This window comes from Camelina sativa, chromosome 17, assembly GCF_030686135.1.
Source record: "Camelina sativa cultivar CO46 ecotype springtype chromosome 17, ASM3068613v1".
NCBI lineage: Eukaryota > Viridiplantae > Streptophyta > Magnoliopsida > Brassicales > Brassicaceae > Camelina > Camelina sativa.
The window spans coordinates 7,122,070-7,138,043 of NC_141896.1; the positions used below are offsets into that span (position 1 = coordinate 7,122,070).

Sequence of the window (15,974 nt, forward strand, 5' to 3'; positions counted from 1 at the left end):
AAACGCTTTTAAAAGTTTTTTAAAAGCATTTACAAGGTTTTTAAAAGGTATAAATTTCAATATTTTTTGCGGGAAAATTTTTCGATTTTGGCGGGAAATTTTTTTTTTTGGCGGGAAAAAATAATTTTTTCGGGAAAAATTTTCGATTTTGGCGGGAAATTTTTTTGGCGGGAAATTTTTTTGGCGGGAAAATATTATCGATTTTGATGACTGTACATTCTTGCTGTCACTCAAAAAGGGTAATTTGGTCATTTTGTATATAAAGAGGGGTAGTTTTAAAAATGGTCAACATGAAGGGGTATTTTTAAAAAGAGATATGGAAAAAGGAAATGCCCCTTTATAGTACTCCCTCCGTTCTATAATATATGATGTTTCCAACTTTCTATGCAACTTTTAGATTAATTTTATATTTTATACTATGCAGTCTTGTTTATGATTGGTTAAACTTTTAAAAAGTAACTATTTTTTTAATATGCGTGTTTTAACTAAAACATCCTATATTATGAAACGGAAGAAGTATTATTTTTTATTATTTTAAAATTTTCATTTATTTTACTTAATTCATTTTTAGATAGTTATTATTATTATTATTATTTTATTTTTTTTCAACCAAACATTAAAAATTAAAAGAGAACTCCTAGGTGGGTTGACCAAGCCAAAGGAAAAGAGCTTACAAAAGAAATTTCAGAAATTAAAGATCTTGAAGAACGAGCTAAACAATCTGCCATTGTGTTAGACTCACGAGAGATCATGTGCATGGTGAAAGAGGGATAAGCTGATCTGATCCACGAAAAATCCTCCAGTAAATTCGAGAAAGCTGGCCAATCTTCGGGCTGTTGCACCATCGCGAGTAACTCTGCACAATCCGTCTCAAAATCTTTACAAACCACCCCTGCAGTCAACAGAGACTCCATAGCCCAGATCAGAGCTTGAAGCTCAGCATGTAATGGAGTAAGGCCGCGTCTATGACTCCGGGCTCCCAGGATTAGCGTCAAGTCCTCACTGTTGCAGAACCACCATCCCAAACCCTGGAGGGCATCCGAACTTTTCCATGAACCATCGATCTGACAGCAGGGAGAGGGCTCCCTAACATCCAAAGACTCCGGAGGAGTCGAATGACTCCTGGTGAAAGATTTGACGTCATCCCACAATAATTTGTTATTTGTCGCCTGATTTAGAATATCTATCGGGTCGGCCTTTGTTCCCTAAAAAACTTTTTTATTTCTATCTTTCCAGATTGACCAAAGTATTCAGGGAAGACTAAAAGTGATATCAGAAATCCCTGATTACGATGCTGCCCGCCAATATAAAAAATCCAGATTCGTATAGATTGAAGCATATGAGAATCCTTCCAGATCTAGTGATAAATAAGACAGCTCCCAGATACTCCGCGAGCGCGGGCACTCAAAAAGAGCGTGATTAATGGTCTCAGTAGCCGAAGCACACCGTTTACACAGAGTATCACATCGGATACCTCGATACGCTAGCCGTTCTAGTACAGGAAGAGTACCAGAAGCAATCTGCCAAAAGAAATGTTGAATCTTCGAGAGAACCTTAAAGTTGTCCTTGTTTTAGTTTCACGTGGTAAAATAAATATAAGACGTGAGGGATGTTTCTCATTTGAATTTGTTCAACTTTCAACCCTTTTCACCGTATTTGTGTGATTTTATTTTTCTACGTGACTTTCAATACGTGAATGATGAAATTTCATGCAGGCTATTAGCTGGTGATAGGAAAAAAAAGAGAGAATGAATTAAAAATATATGTACCTAAAGGCAGAGGAGTAGCTGTATTTAGCCTCAAAAGCAATGCCATAAACAGAGGCGACTTCACGGTTAGTGATCATGACCAACAACGAGGCCATTGCAGCTCCAAAGGCTAACACTCTCATCGACACTTGAACCCCAAGATTCATTAACGGCGTTCTTCTTCCTTCATTGTCTGCCATCATTTTTGTATTTTGAATTCAAGATTTATTTTCCTTAAAATAATTGTTACAGAGACAAAAAGAACGAATGATAAGACAAAGATATTGTTGTAATTTCTGGTTGATTCTATTTAGAATCAATATATATAAAGTTACCTTTCCTCACTCATGGTGCTGTCATCCACTATCTTATTAAATTTTTCACACAACCCACTAAACAAAACAATACCTATTTCTTTGTTTCATTTTTTTTTAAAAATCCAGTTACATATTTCTTTAAATCCCAATCCATTAGTAATACATTTTTTATATGCTGTATAAATAAAACTATTCTCCACGAACCTCCACTCCGCCGTCAAAAATACAAACGAGAGAACATAACTGGAAGTATAGCAAGAATTTAAACAATTGGAAAAAGTCCACCACTTACCATAACAACAAAAATAGAACATACAAAATTAACATATATTGAAGAAACTTCCCACAAACCATCTCAAAAACAGGTCTAAAAGTATTACGACTACCAGGAGATAGACATATGCAAAAAAGTCTTCAGCTTCAGGGACACCTAGATCATAAAAAAAAAAAAACTCAAACGACAAAAAGACAAACACTTACAGAGGATCAGGGAAACATAACTGAAATTCAATTAACACTAAGTTTGAACCCGCGGTACACCGCAGGACTATTTTTGTTTTTATTCTGTTTCTAAAACATTTAAATATTTTAGTAAATATATGTATATTTAGTTTTGAAATAATTATCATTAATATTAGTTATTTTTTCTTTAAATATTTTATAAGTTAAAATATTTATACTATTAAAAAATTAATAAAATGTATATACTAAAACGGTTGCGGACATGTATATACTTTTGCGGGTTTCGTAGGATAGTTAATTATTTTGTGAGTTAAAAATCTATAATATATGGCAAAAATTAAGATTTTTAGTGTTAGTTCAAACCCGTAATGTCACATCGGTTTTGGAACAGATTTTTTTACTTTAAGCCAAAAAAACTTATCCTACAAAACCCATGGCCCCATGGGAGTATATAGTCTGCACCCATATATCCCGCTTGAGTTTACAGGATTAGGATATGTGAACATTTTACTAATTTAATTCTTCTAGTTTTGTTTTAATGGTGAAAACGTGATAATATGTGTTAACCCGCCATGTGAGGTCTGATCCGCAACAGATTTAATAACTTTAACCCGCAAAAATATTATTACTTTGATTAGGAAGATTTTTTTTTCAAATTTAAGGAAAGTTATATTTATTTAATTAATTATCAAATTAGTATTTAATGCAAATAGTAGTGGTTCCGATTTTTTTGGAAAGTTGGTATTATGGGAGAATAATTGTTTACAAAAATTGAAAACCTTATAATATTTTAAATTATTGTAAATTATAAAATATGAATATTTAATGCTAATGGCAGTCTTGTAAATAGGTGGCAATTTCATGATTTATTTGCTAAATGTACTTGGAAAATGTATATATAGATTAGTCGCCAGCGATTGAGAAAACCATCACCAAATAGAAAAAAATGTAAGAGATACATACACCATTAGTTGAAGGAAAAGAAGCTGAAATTTAAGTTCCACATTTTGTTCACATTAGACCTAAATTGAATGACTTACTAAACCAGACACAAAAATACACACCCAAAATGTTTTTTTAAAAAAGCATCATAGAGGCGAAAATTTAATTTTACAACACACAATTTACATCCAATCGAAATCCACACTATGTGGCCAACCGAAACAAAACTTAAAATTAAGATCTCAAAAACAATGGATAAATTAATTAGAAAATGAAAGGAAGAAAACAATTTCAAAAAAGAACAGATTTCCACACCAATTAACACTTAACTTGAACGAAAACATAAGGGGAGAACCAATTACCCCCTACGGATGCGAAACGAAGAGGAAAACACCTAAATACACCAAATAAAAAATAAAGTTTGTACATCGATGAAAGAGATGAATGAAGAAGGATTAGAAGCATCAAGGAAATAGTTTCAAAACTCTTATTGTCCTGTACATTGGAAAAATGACTTCTCTGCTATCCGTTCACGAGACATCATATTTTCAAAGGGAACAAAGTCATTCCCACCTCAATGACATACCACTAAATACCCAACGGGCCAATACAACTTTAAGGTTTGCAGAAAATAAGTCCCAACGGCAGAAACACAAAAAAAAAAAAAAAACATAATTGTAAGTAATTGAGATTTACAAATATTTTTAATCAAAAACCACTAACAAATCACTACAAACACACAAGCATTGACAAAAAACTACTTGCACAAGTTAGTAATTAAATAAGAAAATAATTAAAAGATTATCTACAACCACATAATAAAACCAAATAACAGTCCGACGACAAAATGAAAAATAATTTTAATTAAGCACAACTAACGACTAAAGTGAGACAACAATTATTACTATACAAACTTAACTTCTAATTCTATATTCTTTGAAAACAAAAAAAAGATCATGATGATGATGTAAATTTATTATAAAAAAAAATGACTACATTATACTAGCTGAAAGTACATAAAAAAAAGTAAACCAAAAAAGAGCAAAGGAAAATATACAAACAACAAAACCAGATGAAAAAAAAAGGAAAAATACATAACCAAAAAACAAATTAACAAAACAATCGAGAAAAAAATACCCTCATCCAACTTTCGCACGTAGCGTGGATCAAATGCTAGTATGGTTTATAAAATTGACTGTGTGTTGTAATCATTTCTTTGTGAGAATTGCATTTGGTGAAGGTGAAGAAGAGTGTTAACAAGAGAATGTATTTGGTAGTCACAGAAGAATATTGTGATACATCTGATAAATACTGACATGAGTCTAAACCTTCCAGCCAAGTCAGAGTCTCTTGTAGACTGTGACACGTGACAAAGTGGGGGTGTATTTGTTAAGAATAAAATAATTTGGGGGTAAATTGAATAAATTTTAAAGTTGCGAGGTTTTTTAAGAAAATATTTTGACGGCTTGTTTCTTCAGTTCAATTTGGTCGCCGTTTTGCGGCGGAAACTAGAATCGTTGCTGCTACTCAGGTCATCGGGAAAATGAAGAGCAGCAAGTATTCTTGCAACACGAGAGCCGAAACCCTAGAATGGATCACCGCCATTATCGATTTCCTTCAACCTTATTCTTTCCTAATAAATGCTCACGTTGTCAATTTCTTCAAGGTATGTATGGTCGGTTATAGGAAACAAAAATCTGAAATTTTTATCTTGCAGCTGGGTTGTGTTGTGTTGTGTTGTGCTGTGTTGTGAGAGTTGATTAATGGGTTTTGTTTTCAGGATAAACAATGGGAAGCTGTTGATGAGGAATGGATGAGTTGCTTAAAGGATGAGAAGCCAGAAAACATTCTTCTTATTCCCTCCGGTGGTGTTCAGGTCAAGTTCTGTTCTTGTATGATTGAGATGTTTGATTAAAAGGGTACCATTTTTTTAACTATGCTTGATGGTATGCCTCTGAATAATTTTGTGTTATTGGATTTGTTTATTAGGATCACTGGCCTTCTTCACTCAAGGACTTTATTCACACGTTGAGGTCTCTATCGTTTCCTAGAGAGCAAGCTGATTTACAGGCGGTATTGTTTTTTTCTTTACTCTACATTTTACGTGCTTTGAATTGTAATGCGGTAGGTTTTTCTCCATGTTAACTTCCTCTGATAGAGTATGAATACTGACTGGTGGAATGTGTCTTTACCTGTTTCTGCTGTATCTGGTGGTATTTTAGATTCTAGACTACATCAAAGGTTAATTATTTTTTTACTTTTGGCAGGTACTTGCAGATGTGGATATGGTACCGCTTAGCACTGTTCTTTCACAGGGCATGAATCTAAAGAAAAAACATGAGGTATATTGTTATTATCACTTTCCTAGATGAATTTTCATGTCTTTCAGTAGTATGTCTTCTTTGGATATGGACCTTCAGTAGTATGATTTGGTGACTAACGCCAACTTAAATTGAAAAGAGATTATCAATGTTTTGTAACTGTTCTGGTCTTTACCCGGAAATGTCATTTGTCACTTCACATGTAAACCTATGTTTTAGTATTTGTTAAATGTATCTTCCGGGTTCTTCATGTACCTTCTACTGGTCGCTTTGTTTGAATGGATCTGTAAGTCACTTATAAAGGTTCATGCAGGTTGAAGTTCTTTCCGCTGTTGTTAGTTCAGTCGTTAACAGTGTTGGAGCTCCTACTGTCGTTGATGTCGGCTCTGGTCAGGTATCTTCAGTTCCTTTCTCATGTTTAGCAGTGTTGGAGCTCCCTTTTTCATAATTTGCGTGGTTACTTTTGTCTGCTGCATTGGTAGATTCTATTTCTGGTTGTATAATGAACCTTTCCTCTGATGATTTTTGCTTTATATTTGAGTTTTAGTAACTTTTTGTAGTTTATAGTTTTAACTAATTGTGTTAAATAACATCATTGGCAAATATGTTGTTCACTTGTTAAAAATATTATTTCAGGGTTATCTAGCGCAGGTTCTTTCGTTCCAATATAAGCACTCAGTGGTTGCAATTGATTCTTCTTCTCATCATGGAAAGGTAACAGATGCACGTGCTGCACGTATCAGAAAGCATTTTGCTGCACAGATGCGTAAATCTGGGTAAGATACTTGCAGATTATAATTTTATATTTAAACATTTTACAAAGTAACAGATGTTCCTTATTCTCGATGCACAGTTCTGGTCTTTTAGACTTTTTAATGCTACTTAACCTCTTCACTGTTAGTTCAGGAAACAAGTGCCCTGATGTTCCAATGACGATTACATGCCGTGTATTATCCACAGAGATGTTGAAAGCCTTGACTGATGTTCCTCTGGAGAAAAATGACTTGGATTCAAATGCAAGTGCGTTGAATGAAGGTCCAAGGAGATCACAATCACCAAATGATGCCATCAGATCTTGTTCACTTGTTCTTGCTGGCCTTCATGCATGTGGAGATCTATCTGTTACAATGTTGAGGTTAGTTTAAATGCTTGCTGTAACTGTTTCACCGGTGTTCTGTTATTAGTTTGGTCCTGATTGTCCCTAAACACTGAAACAGTCTGCTAACTTGACTTCGTTAGGACTTTTATGGAGTGTGAAGAAGTAAAAGCAGTAGTGAGCATTGGCTGCTGTTACAACTTATTATCTGAAAAAAGCAGTGAGAATTCTTGTTCCAAATGTGGTTTTCCTATGAGTGCTGGACTCAAATTCTTGAACTTTTCGCTTGGCAAAAATGCACGTGATCTGGCTTGTCAGGTATAGTCCATTATTTTATCTGTTTTGGATGCTGCAACATTGTTGTTTTATATCATAATTTTTCTTCACAGTAATCTAATTTTGTAAAGAAATTATATGAGTTCTCTTAGAGTGCTGAGAGATGGAGCAGCTTAGGAGAAGATGCTGGTCTGCAGAATTTCGAGTTGCATTCTTTTCGTGCTGCTTTTCAAATGGTAATATAGGTTTGGTTCTGTTTGTGAGTAGACTTTTTGTCAAATTGATTCTGAATTTATATAGTGATAATCTCTAACAAGTAACAATCTATTTACTCTTTGAAGGTTCTCTCAAAACATTATCCAGAGGTTTTGGCGACGAGTCCTTCCATTGGGCGCCAAGGGAAGGCATTCCGTCGTCAACAGCAAAGAAAAGCCCTCGAAACCCCAGCAGCAGTTGATAAAACTAGGAAAGGTCAGTAGGTCGATGGATGAGATTTGATAATAAATTAGACCAAGATCACTTTTCTTATATCTATAGTTCACTGCAGACAACGATAACAAGAACCCATTAAAGCAGACAAGCTCGAATTCGGACACATTTTCTTCTTTCGAAAAGTTTTGTCTGTCAGCATTTTCAAGCCTTAATCTAGAGCATCCTCAAGATCTCGACCTGAATGCCACATGGAATGAAGCTGATGCATTCACTGTAAGCTATTTCTCATCCTCTCTTGCATTCTCCTCTGTCCCTGATCCTCATATATTGATGGATGCTTGTATTTGGTGTTCTCAAACTAAATAAAAATGTAAAAAAATGCAGGAACTGATAGGGCCTTACTGGTCTATTAGAGCTGCATTAGGACCAGTACTTGAGACATTAATCTTGCTTGATAGACTAATGTTTCTCCAAGAACAAGGTGACTCCATTGAAGTTATGATGCTTCCCATATTTGATCCCAGCATCTCACCTAGGAATGTCGCCATTATTGCTAGAAGACTTTGACCCCTAAAAACTATAAAAACCTCTCTTTTGATTCTGTTGGAACTGACGTTAAAATTTTCTTTTATAATACATGTTGGTTTCAATTTATAAAAACTTCACTGAGCTGTCAAGAGAGAGAGAGAACTCATCTAAAGAGTTTGGTTTCTTGTTTGAGCTGTACTTCATTTTCGTGGTGTGAACACATGTCCCATTATTTCCGTCCGTCTCGTTCGTGACGATACCTCCTGACGACGAGTAGAACAAAAGAAAGAAATTGGTAGATAAGGTTTCCTTCCTTTGACTTTTTGACCCGTGTTAGGCTCTCTAATTACTGTCTTTGTTTTATGTATTTCATCATCTAACGCTATATTATATTCCTTATTTTAATGGATGGATCATTGAAACTTCTCATATTTTCTTTTTTCTTTAATACAACTATACAAGTGATGCTGTTTTTGTAGTAGTATTTGTTAAACACGTTTTCACATTACAACGTGTTAAATAGACTCTTAACGCATCAATTAAAGGTTTCAAAATCAAGAAGATGCAAATAACCTTTACGATGGTACAACATCACTGATACAAAGTTATATATTTTGACAAACAAATCATAAGATTATAGTGTCTGTAGTTCCAATGTTTCACTATTTTTGTAACTTGTACAATTTTCATTTGTCATATTACACAAAATAAAATTATGTCAATACACTTGATCGCGTTGAATTGTATGAAGAATATATATATATATATATATATTAGACTAAAATTAGAAATAGTACAAAACATAATCAATCATGTTGGATCTTTTTTGACGAAAGATGCTAGATTTTTTCTTTTTCTGACTATACAATGTTGAAAACAATTATTGCAATATTATAATCAAAAAAGACAAATAATTTAGTTCCAACTATAAATGAACTAGACAATAGTAGTTTTTTTAAAAACAATTATTTATGTCCAAAAAAAAGAGAAAGAATTATGGGCAATGAGGCCATGACTGAAGCATAAAGTAAGGAGGAGTCAATAATTAAAAGTCGAATCATATAATTCATTAAAAGGCATTTTAAACACGAGCCAAAAAAAAAACAAATTAAGAAGAAAAAAAAGGAAAAAAAGAAAGAGTAGATTTGGTCGTCGGACTCGGAGCAAGGAACGTATTAAATGCTGACGTCTGGTTACGTTTAGGGGGCATTGACTTTTACCCGCCACCATTACAAGACGAAGACGGTCTTCCTTAATGCATTATTTCATTCATTCGTCTTTTAGTCTCCCATTTCAACAAATCCGTAATCTGATCTTCACACACGGCGAGGGACAAAGGACTCTCTCATCTCTCGTAATAAAGACGCAGCCTTTTTATACCAACTCTTCCCAAGTAGCTTCAAGTTTCTCTCTCTCTCTCTCTCTTTTGCTTGGCTTCAGCAGCGCTCTTCCAAATTTAGGATCTTTCTGAGGTGGGTTTCTCTTATTTTCTCTGCTTCTGTTTCTAGCTTTTGTTCTGAGTCTTGACAAAACCCAAATTCCAAGTTCACAGCTTTTTAATTTTTGGTCCCCCTCACTACTAGGGTTTCTGACTTGGACAGTGATTCTATTGAGGAATTGAGTAGTAATTGAAACCGATCTGTGGTTGTTTTACTAGTTACAAGTCAAAATCTCTTAATTGCTTCTGGTTAATTCATGGCAAAAACAGGTCACAGGTCTCTGTCTTACATTGATGGGTTGCTCCTGGTTCGCATGTCTGAGTGGAGAAGCTAGAGAAGTTGACGGAGGTACAGATACATACATGATCTAGGGTTTTTTAAATAGGATGGAATGTTAATCCTGTATACTCCTGTTTCTGGGTGTCTCCAACTTACAAGTGCTTGATATGTATACAGAAATAGCAGCGATAGACAACGTAAAGATATTTAAATACAGAGAGATACGTCAGGCCACTGATGATTTCAGTGCTGAAAATAAAATTGGAGAAGGAGGTTTTGGTTCTGTGTACAAGGTGAATTGAGATAATTTAACTCAGTTGCTTCAATCTTCTTTTTTCACTTTCTCACTTTCATGTTTTTTAACTCTTTTGGAAACAAATTTTCAAAATGTTTAGGGCCGTCTTAAAGATGGAAAGCTAGCGGCTATCAAAGTCCTCTCGGCTGAGTCAAGACAAGGTGTAAAAGAATTCTTGACTGAGATCAATGTGATATCCAAAATACAGCATGAGAATTTGGTTGAGTTGTATGGATGCTGCGTGGAGGGGATTCACAGGATTCTTGTTTACAACTTTCTTGAGAACAATAGTCTTGATAAGACGCTTCTAGGTGATTCTCTTAGTTTCTATAGTGTTAGCTTCTCTGGCTTTGTAATGTTATTCCTAACCAAATGAATTTTTTTTTTCAGCTGGTGGCTACACTCGGAGTGGGATACAGTTTGATTGGAGAAGTCGAGCCAATATTTGCGTTGGGGTTGCTAAAGGTCTTGCCTTTCTTCATGAAGAAGTACGGCCACACATAATCCATAGAGATATCAAAGCAAGCAACATTCTACTCGACAGATATCTATCTCCTAAGATCTCTGATTTTGGACTCGCTAGGCTTATGCCACCTAACATGACTCATGTCAGCACTCGTGTCGCTGGTACAATGTGAGTTCCATATGTTTCTTTCTCCCTTTTTCCCTTATTCCCCACTAAAAACTGCAGGTCTTAACATGTGTTACATCTAATTTTGGGCAGTGGTTACTTAGCACCAGAGTATGCGGTTAGGGGACAGTTGACGCGTAAAGCAGATATATACAGCTTTGGAGTCCTTCTGATGGAGATAGTCAGTGGAAGAAGTAACAAAAACACCCGGTTGCCGACGGAATATCAATATCTTCTGGAAAGAGTAAGTCTTGCTACTCATCAGAATTGGCCATTCTTGCATTTACCTTATGTTTAGCCAGACTAGTCCGTATGATCAATCTTACCCGTCTCTAAGCTCTTGTTTTGGAAAGATAACCTCTATATACCTTTCAACAGGCTTGGGCGCTTTATGAGCGGAATGAGCTCGTGGATCTAGTTGATTCAGGTTTAAATGGAATCTTTGACGCAGAGGAAGCTTGTCAGTACCTAAAAATTGGTCTTTTGTGCACACAAGACAGTCCTAAGTTAAGACCAAGTATGTCCACAGTGGTGAAGTTTCTAACAGGGGAGAAGGATATAGACTACAAGAAAATAAGCAGACCGGGTTTGATATCTGATTTCATGGATTTAAAAGTGAGAGGACCGGTGGCAACAAAGGCAGAGCAAGTGAACAGACAAAACTACACAAACCCTTCTTCTTCATCAAATGCCTCGTCTAGAGATCACTCAAATGCTTACTCATCAGGTGCTTCATCAGCTAATGCTGGTAATACATTCAGCAGTACCATTTGAAAGAAAAAAAGAAAAAACAATAAATCCCTTTTTTTAATTTTTCTTTGATTTCTGTTTTTTGAGATGTAAATGGGAAAAGGAGGAGTTTGATGTCTCTGCGTCTCTCTCTTCTTTTTCTTTTTTCTTTTGGTTTTCTGTTAGCTTTTTTGAGCTGATAACGACTGCAGAAAAGGCGGTCTCTGGCTCGCTGTTGTTCAAGTACGTCTTACATCTGCAAAACAGAGATTTGAGTGTATGTATGTATATGTATATATCCATATAGATTGAAGTTGGAATCTGTTTCTCTTATCTTGAAGTCTCTCTACTCTAAGCTTCAACTGTCTTGGGATGAGCTTAATTAAAAACTAGAAGGTTATAACCAATTCCGGTCCGAGTTGAATCCCATCTCCTCGGTTTGATTTAACGGTTCAAGAACTCTGGTTCTGTTAAATCGTAGGACCCACAAAATTCCGGTAATACAGAGTATCACTTAATCCAATTCCAAAAGAATGATTCATTCACTAAGAAGTAACAACAACAAGTAAAGGTTAAAATATTTAAGTGTTGCCTTCGTCTCTAATCTCTGTCTCTATACGCCACTGTCTTCTCTTTTCTTTTCTCCTCGAACAACTTTTATTGAATCTTTTAAAAGGTTTCTTCTTTTTCATGAGCTCTTTTTGGGGTTTCATGTTTCCCGAGCTTATCTTTACTGTTGCAACCAATTTTTACTTTAATAAACTAAAGCTCATTGATTTGCTTCTTCTTCTTTTTCCTTTTTCTTCACTCTCTTTCTCTCTCTCTCTCTCTCTCTATCCACTCTACACCGACTCGGTGAAATGCTCTAAAGAAGCTATTTTGTTTTCTGGGTCTGCGTTGTTCCGATTGATTAAGCTTCTCGGATCTGAGTTGAGGTTATGTACTAAACTGGATTGTTGTTGAGTAATTTTAGGGTTTTGTGAGAATTGATTGCTGAAAAGAGGGGAAGAAAGGTTCTGGGATATTCTAGAGATTACTTTTCTTTTTTTGTATGTTTCTTCTTTGCTGGGGAAACTTGTTTGTGAAGGGATATGCGTTGAACGAATACGCTGAATAAAGCCGGATTTTGCTGTCTTTTACTGCTAATTATGTTTTGTTGTATCTTCTCTCTCTTGGGAAGACCAGTTGAATAAGCTCCGAGCCTAATGTATCTTCTAGTGATCAAAGCAATGGCTGAGAAGCTAGATTTCTTGATATTCCAAGTTCTTCAGTGCCATTGTTCTTTCTGCTATCAGTTAACCTGAGCTTTGGTTTAAAGGACGATTTTAGGGTTTTTATTATTTTATCTAGCTATGGAGGATATAGGATTGGTTAAGCAAGGTTTGATATGGTTGGAGTCTCAGAAACATTTGTGCTCATGGGTTTGTGCTGCAACTCGGTGTTTTGGGGAAAGGACAGAAGCTTTGGCAGAGCGTCATTGGCCACTAGTGTGCAGTGGATGTGGGAAGCTTTTAGGGTTGCTTAGTTTATCGTTTGTTTACTGGAAAGACTGCATTTTGAGGGGTTTCCAGTCCAGTGCTAGATTTGGTTCAGCTGCTTTGCTTCTGATAATGTGGAGTTGCTTCCTTAGCCTGACTTCGCTATCTTGCTTGGTTTATGTTCTGCTTGGTATGGTAAGGCCTCTAGACCCCTTTGAATTCTTGATTCTGAATCTATGTCTTTAACTAGTGTTGAATTCTGGGTGTGGTGAGAGTGAGTGCCTGAGTAGATCTCTTATATGGCCTTGGTTGTATGAGTGAGAACTGATATTGAAAACTATCTTGAAGTCAAAACACAGGAAGGCGATATATTGATCTTAGAAGTTATTCCCGCAAATGGTTTTGAGATTTTAATTGAAATTTACATTTAACTTGGAGATTTAGTTGCGGTGCTTCACTTATGGTATTGAGTTATGCATAATTGAGTCAAGTCTCACCTATATTTGATTTACCATCGCAGGCAGCTGCTGGTGCTGTTGTCTTGTACTTGGGTCGCACTCCTGGGATCTTCATTGTTGGACTATTTGGAATTTTGATTTTGTGGATGTACGCTAATTTTTGGATCACCGGAACATTATTTATAGTTGGAGGCAAGTGTCAATCTTTCTTTTCCAGAAAGTTTTATTATGATGTCATAGTTATCGTATTGCTATTTCTCTCTCTTTCCCACACTGAGGAAAGCTAATGAATCTTTCAAATAGTGTTAATATCTGTTGTTTTTTGAATCAGGTTATTTGTTCTCCTTGAATCACGCGCGGGTGGTGGTTCTTATGGCGACGATGTATGCAATGTACTGTGTCAAAGTCAGACTTGGATGGCCTGGAGTTATTCTCTCGATGAATCTTGCATTCTTGTCCAACGATATATTTATTCGTCTTCTTCAATGGTGTGATAGTGTTAGTGAAAAACCACAAGCGGAGGAACCAAAGAAACCTGAAACTGTAATAGATGATGAGTTTCCAGGAGAGTTTGAGTATTCTTCTGTTCCTGTTGAAGAACCTGAGAAAAAGGTTCATGAAGATAAGTCGTCCACTAAGCCAGCATCACCGTCAACTGTTGTTAGTAACATGAAGGAGATTTCTAGTGTTAAGGTAGTTAAAATAGAAACGGATTCAGCTGATGAGATGAAAAGAATACTTCATAGTTTAAATCACTATGAAGCATTGGGAATCCCTCGGTATAAAAAGATTGATGACGCACTGCTTAAGAAAGAGTATAGAAAGAAGGTCTGTTTTCTTGGCTTCTGAGCTCTCTCTCTGCTAATGAATTAAGTTGTTCTAATTTCTGTGCTGTGTTTTACTTTATATAGGCAATGCTGGTTCATCCGGATAAGAATATGGGAAGTCCTTTGGCAAGTGACTCATTCAAGAAACTTCAAAGTGCTTATGAGGTAATAACTGAAAAATGGATCCGTGACCAGTAGTTTTCAGCTTAGATTTTGCTCAATTTATTTTCTATTTTGAATATTGAGACATGGAAGGTTGACTTTGCAGGTTCTTTCTGATTCTGTTAAAAGGAGAGATTACGATGAGCAGTTAAAGAAAGAAGAATTTAGGACCAGGAGTGTCTGTCAGACCTCGCACGCTTCTTCACATCAGGTTAGTTGATATAATCTGTGAGATTTTTTTGCGTTCTGTGTTGTTCTATTGTTTTCCTATAAAAGGTTGATAAAAAGATTTTCTAATTTCTTCAGAATGTTCCCGGTTATCGATCCGAAGAGTCAAGGCGCATACACTGTACGAAATGCGGGAATTCACACATTTGGATATGTACAAACAGGAGTAAGGCAAAGGCCAGATGGTGTCAGGTTAGATAACTCACACTTCTCCTTGCTGAGCATTTTGAGTTCAAATTCCTCCTCATAAAATTTAATTTGTGTTAATGGTTATTACTGTTATAGGAATGTGGTCAATATCATCAAGCCAAAGATGGTGATGGATGGGTTGAACACAAAGGGACTCTCGTATTCGAGAAAGCACATAAGGTTAAGCTTCAGTTTTTTAGTCTTAGTTTGTTTATTGGTAATGATGAATTAATCGTTTTATATCATGTGCTGTAGATTGAAATACCAAGAGCATTTGTTTGTGCGGAGGGCAAAATCTTTGATGTCTCAGAATGGGCTATCTGCCAGGTTGGTGTTTTCATTTTTTACAAGTAACCAGATGCGATAACTCTGTGTTCAGATTTAGTTAGACTAATAACTAATAAGACAGCTCAAGAATCCAAAGATTTGTTTTCGCCATAAGAGATTTGAGATAACTACTCTAAGACTTTTCTGTTGCTGCATGTGAACTTGATGATTTGTATACTTTATTTCCATTATTGAAGGGAATGGCGTGTAGACCAAACACACATAGACCAAGTTTCCATGTGAACATGGTTGGTTTAGAAAAGGCAACCCAGAGATCAAACTCGAGCAGGTTCCCTTGGGATCTAGATGTGGAGATGATGGATGAGGATGAGGAAGAGTTTGAGTTATGGCTTCAACAAGCTCTAGCTTCTGGTCTCTTCTGTGAGACATCAAAACGCAGAAAAAGCTGGAGTCCTTTCAAGTTAACCAAGAAACAATCACGACGAACATCGACTTGACAAAAGAACAACAACACGATTAACAACAATGGCAAGATCAACAGCAAGAGCTTTCATCGCTTGTTCTTTTCGACAACACGGAAAATGAGCGAAGATATGAAGAAGGAATAGCCTGAAAAGGAAACAACTTTAAAGGTGCCAATGAAGAAGAAGAAAGGGACATGGAAAAGCATGAAAACAAATCGTTGGATGAATCATTTTTGGATCCCTTCTCTGTAAATAGAATCTGTGCATCTCTATCTTATGTACTGTGATGTTATGGTTTCTTTTGTTTACTCTGAGAAATCGAAAACTATTGTAACGAGTAAGTTTATTACAATTCAATATCTGAAGAAACGTTTTAGTTAGTGAA

At 35.8% G+C, this 15,974-nt stretch overlaps 4 protein-coding genes across 4 annotated transcripts; 3 read left to right on the plus strand and 1 right to left on the minus strand.

Annotated features, from left to right (window-relative positions):
* Positions 1-623: 623 nt before the first annotated feature.
* Positions 624-1,948, minus strand: LOC147923381 (uncharacterized). Its single transcript, XM_087496425.1, has 3 exons — positions 1,820-1,948; positions 1,291-1,520; positions 624-1,122 (listed from the first exon to the last, which is right to left on the minus strand). Exons 1-3 carry the CDS (start codon positions 1,946-1,948, stop codon positions 624-626), a joined length of 858 nt encoding a protein of 285 aa, XP_087352551.1.
* Positions 1,949-4,874: 2,926 nt separating this feature from the next.
* LOC104755985 (uncharacterized) lies at positions 4,875-8,254 on the plus strand. The gene is made up of 12 exons (XM_010478476.3): positions 4,875-5,135; positions 5,250-5,345; positions 5,459-5,542; positions 5,737-5,811; positions 6,104-6,184; positions 6,427-6,566; positions 6,692-6,925; positions 7,030-7,204; positions 7,315-7,398; positions 7,504-7,633; positions 7,710-7,867; positions 7,979-8,254. The coding sequence occupies exons 1-12, from the start codon at positions 5,013-5,015 to the stop codon at positions 8,159-8,161; spliced, it is 1,563 nt and encodes a 520-aa protein (XP_010476778.1). The 5' UTR covers positions 4,875-5,012; the 3' UTR covers positions 8,162-8,254.
* A 946-nt stretch (positions 8,255-9,200) lies between these two features.
* Positions 9,201-11,828, plus strand: LOC104755986 (cold-responsive protein kinase 1). The gene is made up of 7 exons (XM_010478477.3): positions 9,201-9,594; positions 9,831-9,909; positions 10,018-10,133; positions 10,236-10,446; positions 10,526-10,769; positions 10,860-11,010; positions 11,145-11,828. The coding sequence occupies exons 2-7, from the start codon at positions 9,855-9,857 to the stop codon at positions 11,538-11,540; spliced, it is 1,173 nt and encodes a 390-aa protein (XP_010476779.1). The 5' UTR covers positions 9,201-9,594; positions 9,831-9,854; the 3' UTR covers positions 11,541-11,828.
* Positions 11,829-11,999: 171 nt separating this feature from the next.
* Positions 12,000-15,974, plus strand: LOC104755987 (uncharacterized). The gene is made up of 9 exons (XM_010478479.3): positions 12,000-13,168; positions 13,494-13,623; positions 13,763-14,259; positions 14,343-14,423; positions 14,527-14,631; positions 14,727-14,840; positions 14,934-15,017; positions 15,093-15,164; positions 15,362-15,974. The coding sequence occupies exons 1-9, from the start codon at positions 12,848-12,850 to the stop codon at positions 15,620-15,622; spliced, it is 1,665 nt and encodes a 554-aa protein (XP_010476781.2). The 5' UTR covers positions 12,000-12,847; the 3' UTR covers positions 15,623-15,974.

Excerpts from the sequence above, each read along its gene's own strand:
- LOC147923381 (XM_087496425.1), bottom strand. The coding sequence starts at position 1,948 with ATGGCAGACAATGAAGGAAGAAGAACGCCGTTAATGAATCTTGGGGTT. Across the intron at positions 1,521-1,819 it reads CTAACCGTGAAGTCGCCTCT|ATTGCTTCTGGTACTCTTCC; the intron begins GTTTATGGCATT and ends TTCTTTTGGCAG. Across the intron at positions 1,123-1,290 it reads TTATATTGGCGGGCAGCATC|GAGTCATTCGACTCCTCCGG; the intron begins GTAATCAGGGAT and ends ATCTTTCACCAG.
- LOC104755985 (XM_010478476.3), top strand. The coding sequence starts at position 5,013 with ATGAAGAGCAGCAAGTATTCTTGCAACACGAGAGCCGAAACCCTAGAA. Across the intron at positions 5,543-5,736 it reads AGCAAGCTGATTTACAGGCG|GTACTTGCAGATGTGGATAT; the intron begins GTATTGTTTTTT and ends TACTTTTGGCAG. Across the intron at positions 6,567-6,691 it reads GCACAGATGCGTAAATCTGG|TTCAGGAAACAAGTGCCCTG; the intron begins GTAAGATACTTG and ends CTTCACTGTTAG.
- LOC104755986 (XM_010478477.3), top strand. The coding sequence starts at position 9,855 with ATGGGTTGCTCCTGGTTCGCATGTCTGAGTGGAGAAGCTAGAGAAGTT. Across the intron at positions 10,447-10,525 it reads TCTTGATAAGACGCTTCTAG|CTGGTGGCTACACTCGGAGT; the intron begins GTGATTCTCTTA and ends TTTTTTTTTCAG. Across the intron at positions 11,011-11,144 it reads ATCAATATCTTCTGGAAAGA|GCTTGGGCGCTTTATGAGCG; the intron begins GTAAGTCTTGCT and ends ACCTTTCAACAG.
- LOC104755987 (XM_010478479.3), top strand. The coding sequence starts at position 12,848 with ATGGAGGATATAGGATTGGTTAAGCAAGGTTTGATATGGTTGGAGTCT. Across the intron at positions 13,169-13,493 it reads TTTATGTTCTGCTTGGTATG|GCAGCTGCTGGTGCTGTTGT; the intron begins GTAAGGCCTCTA and ends TTACCATCGCAG. Across the intron at positions 14,632-14,726 it reads CGCACGCTTCTTCACATCAG|AATGTTCCCGGTTATCGATC; the intron begins GTTAGTTGATAT and ends TAATTTCTTCAG.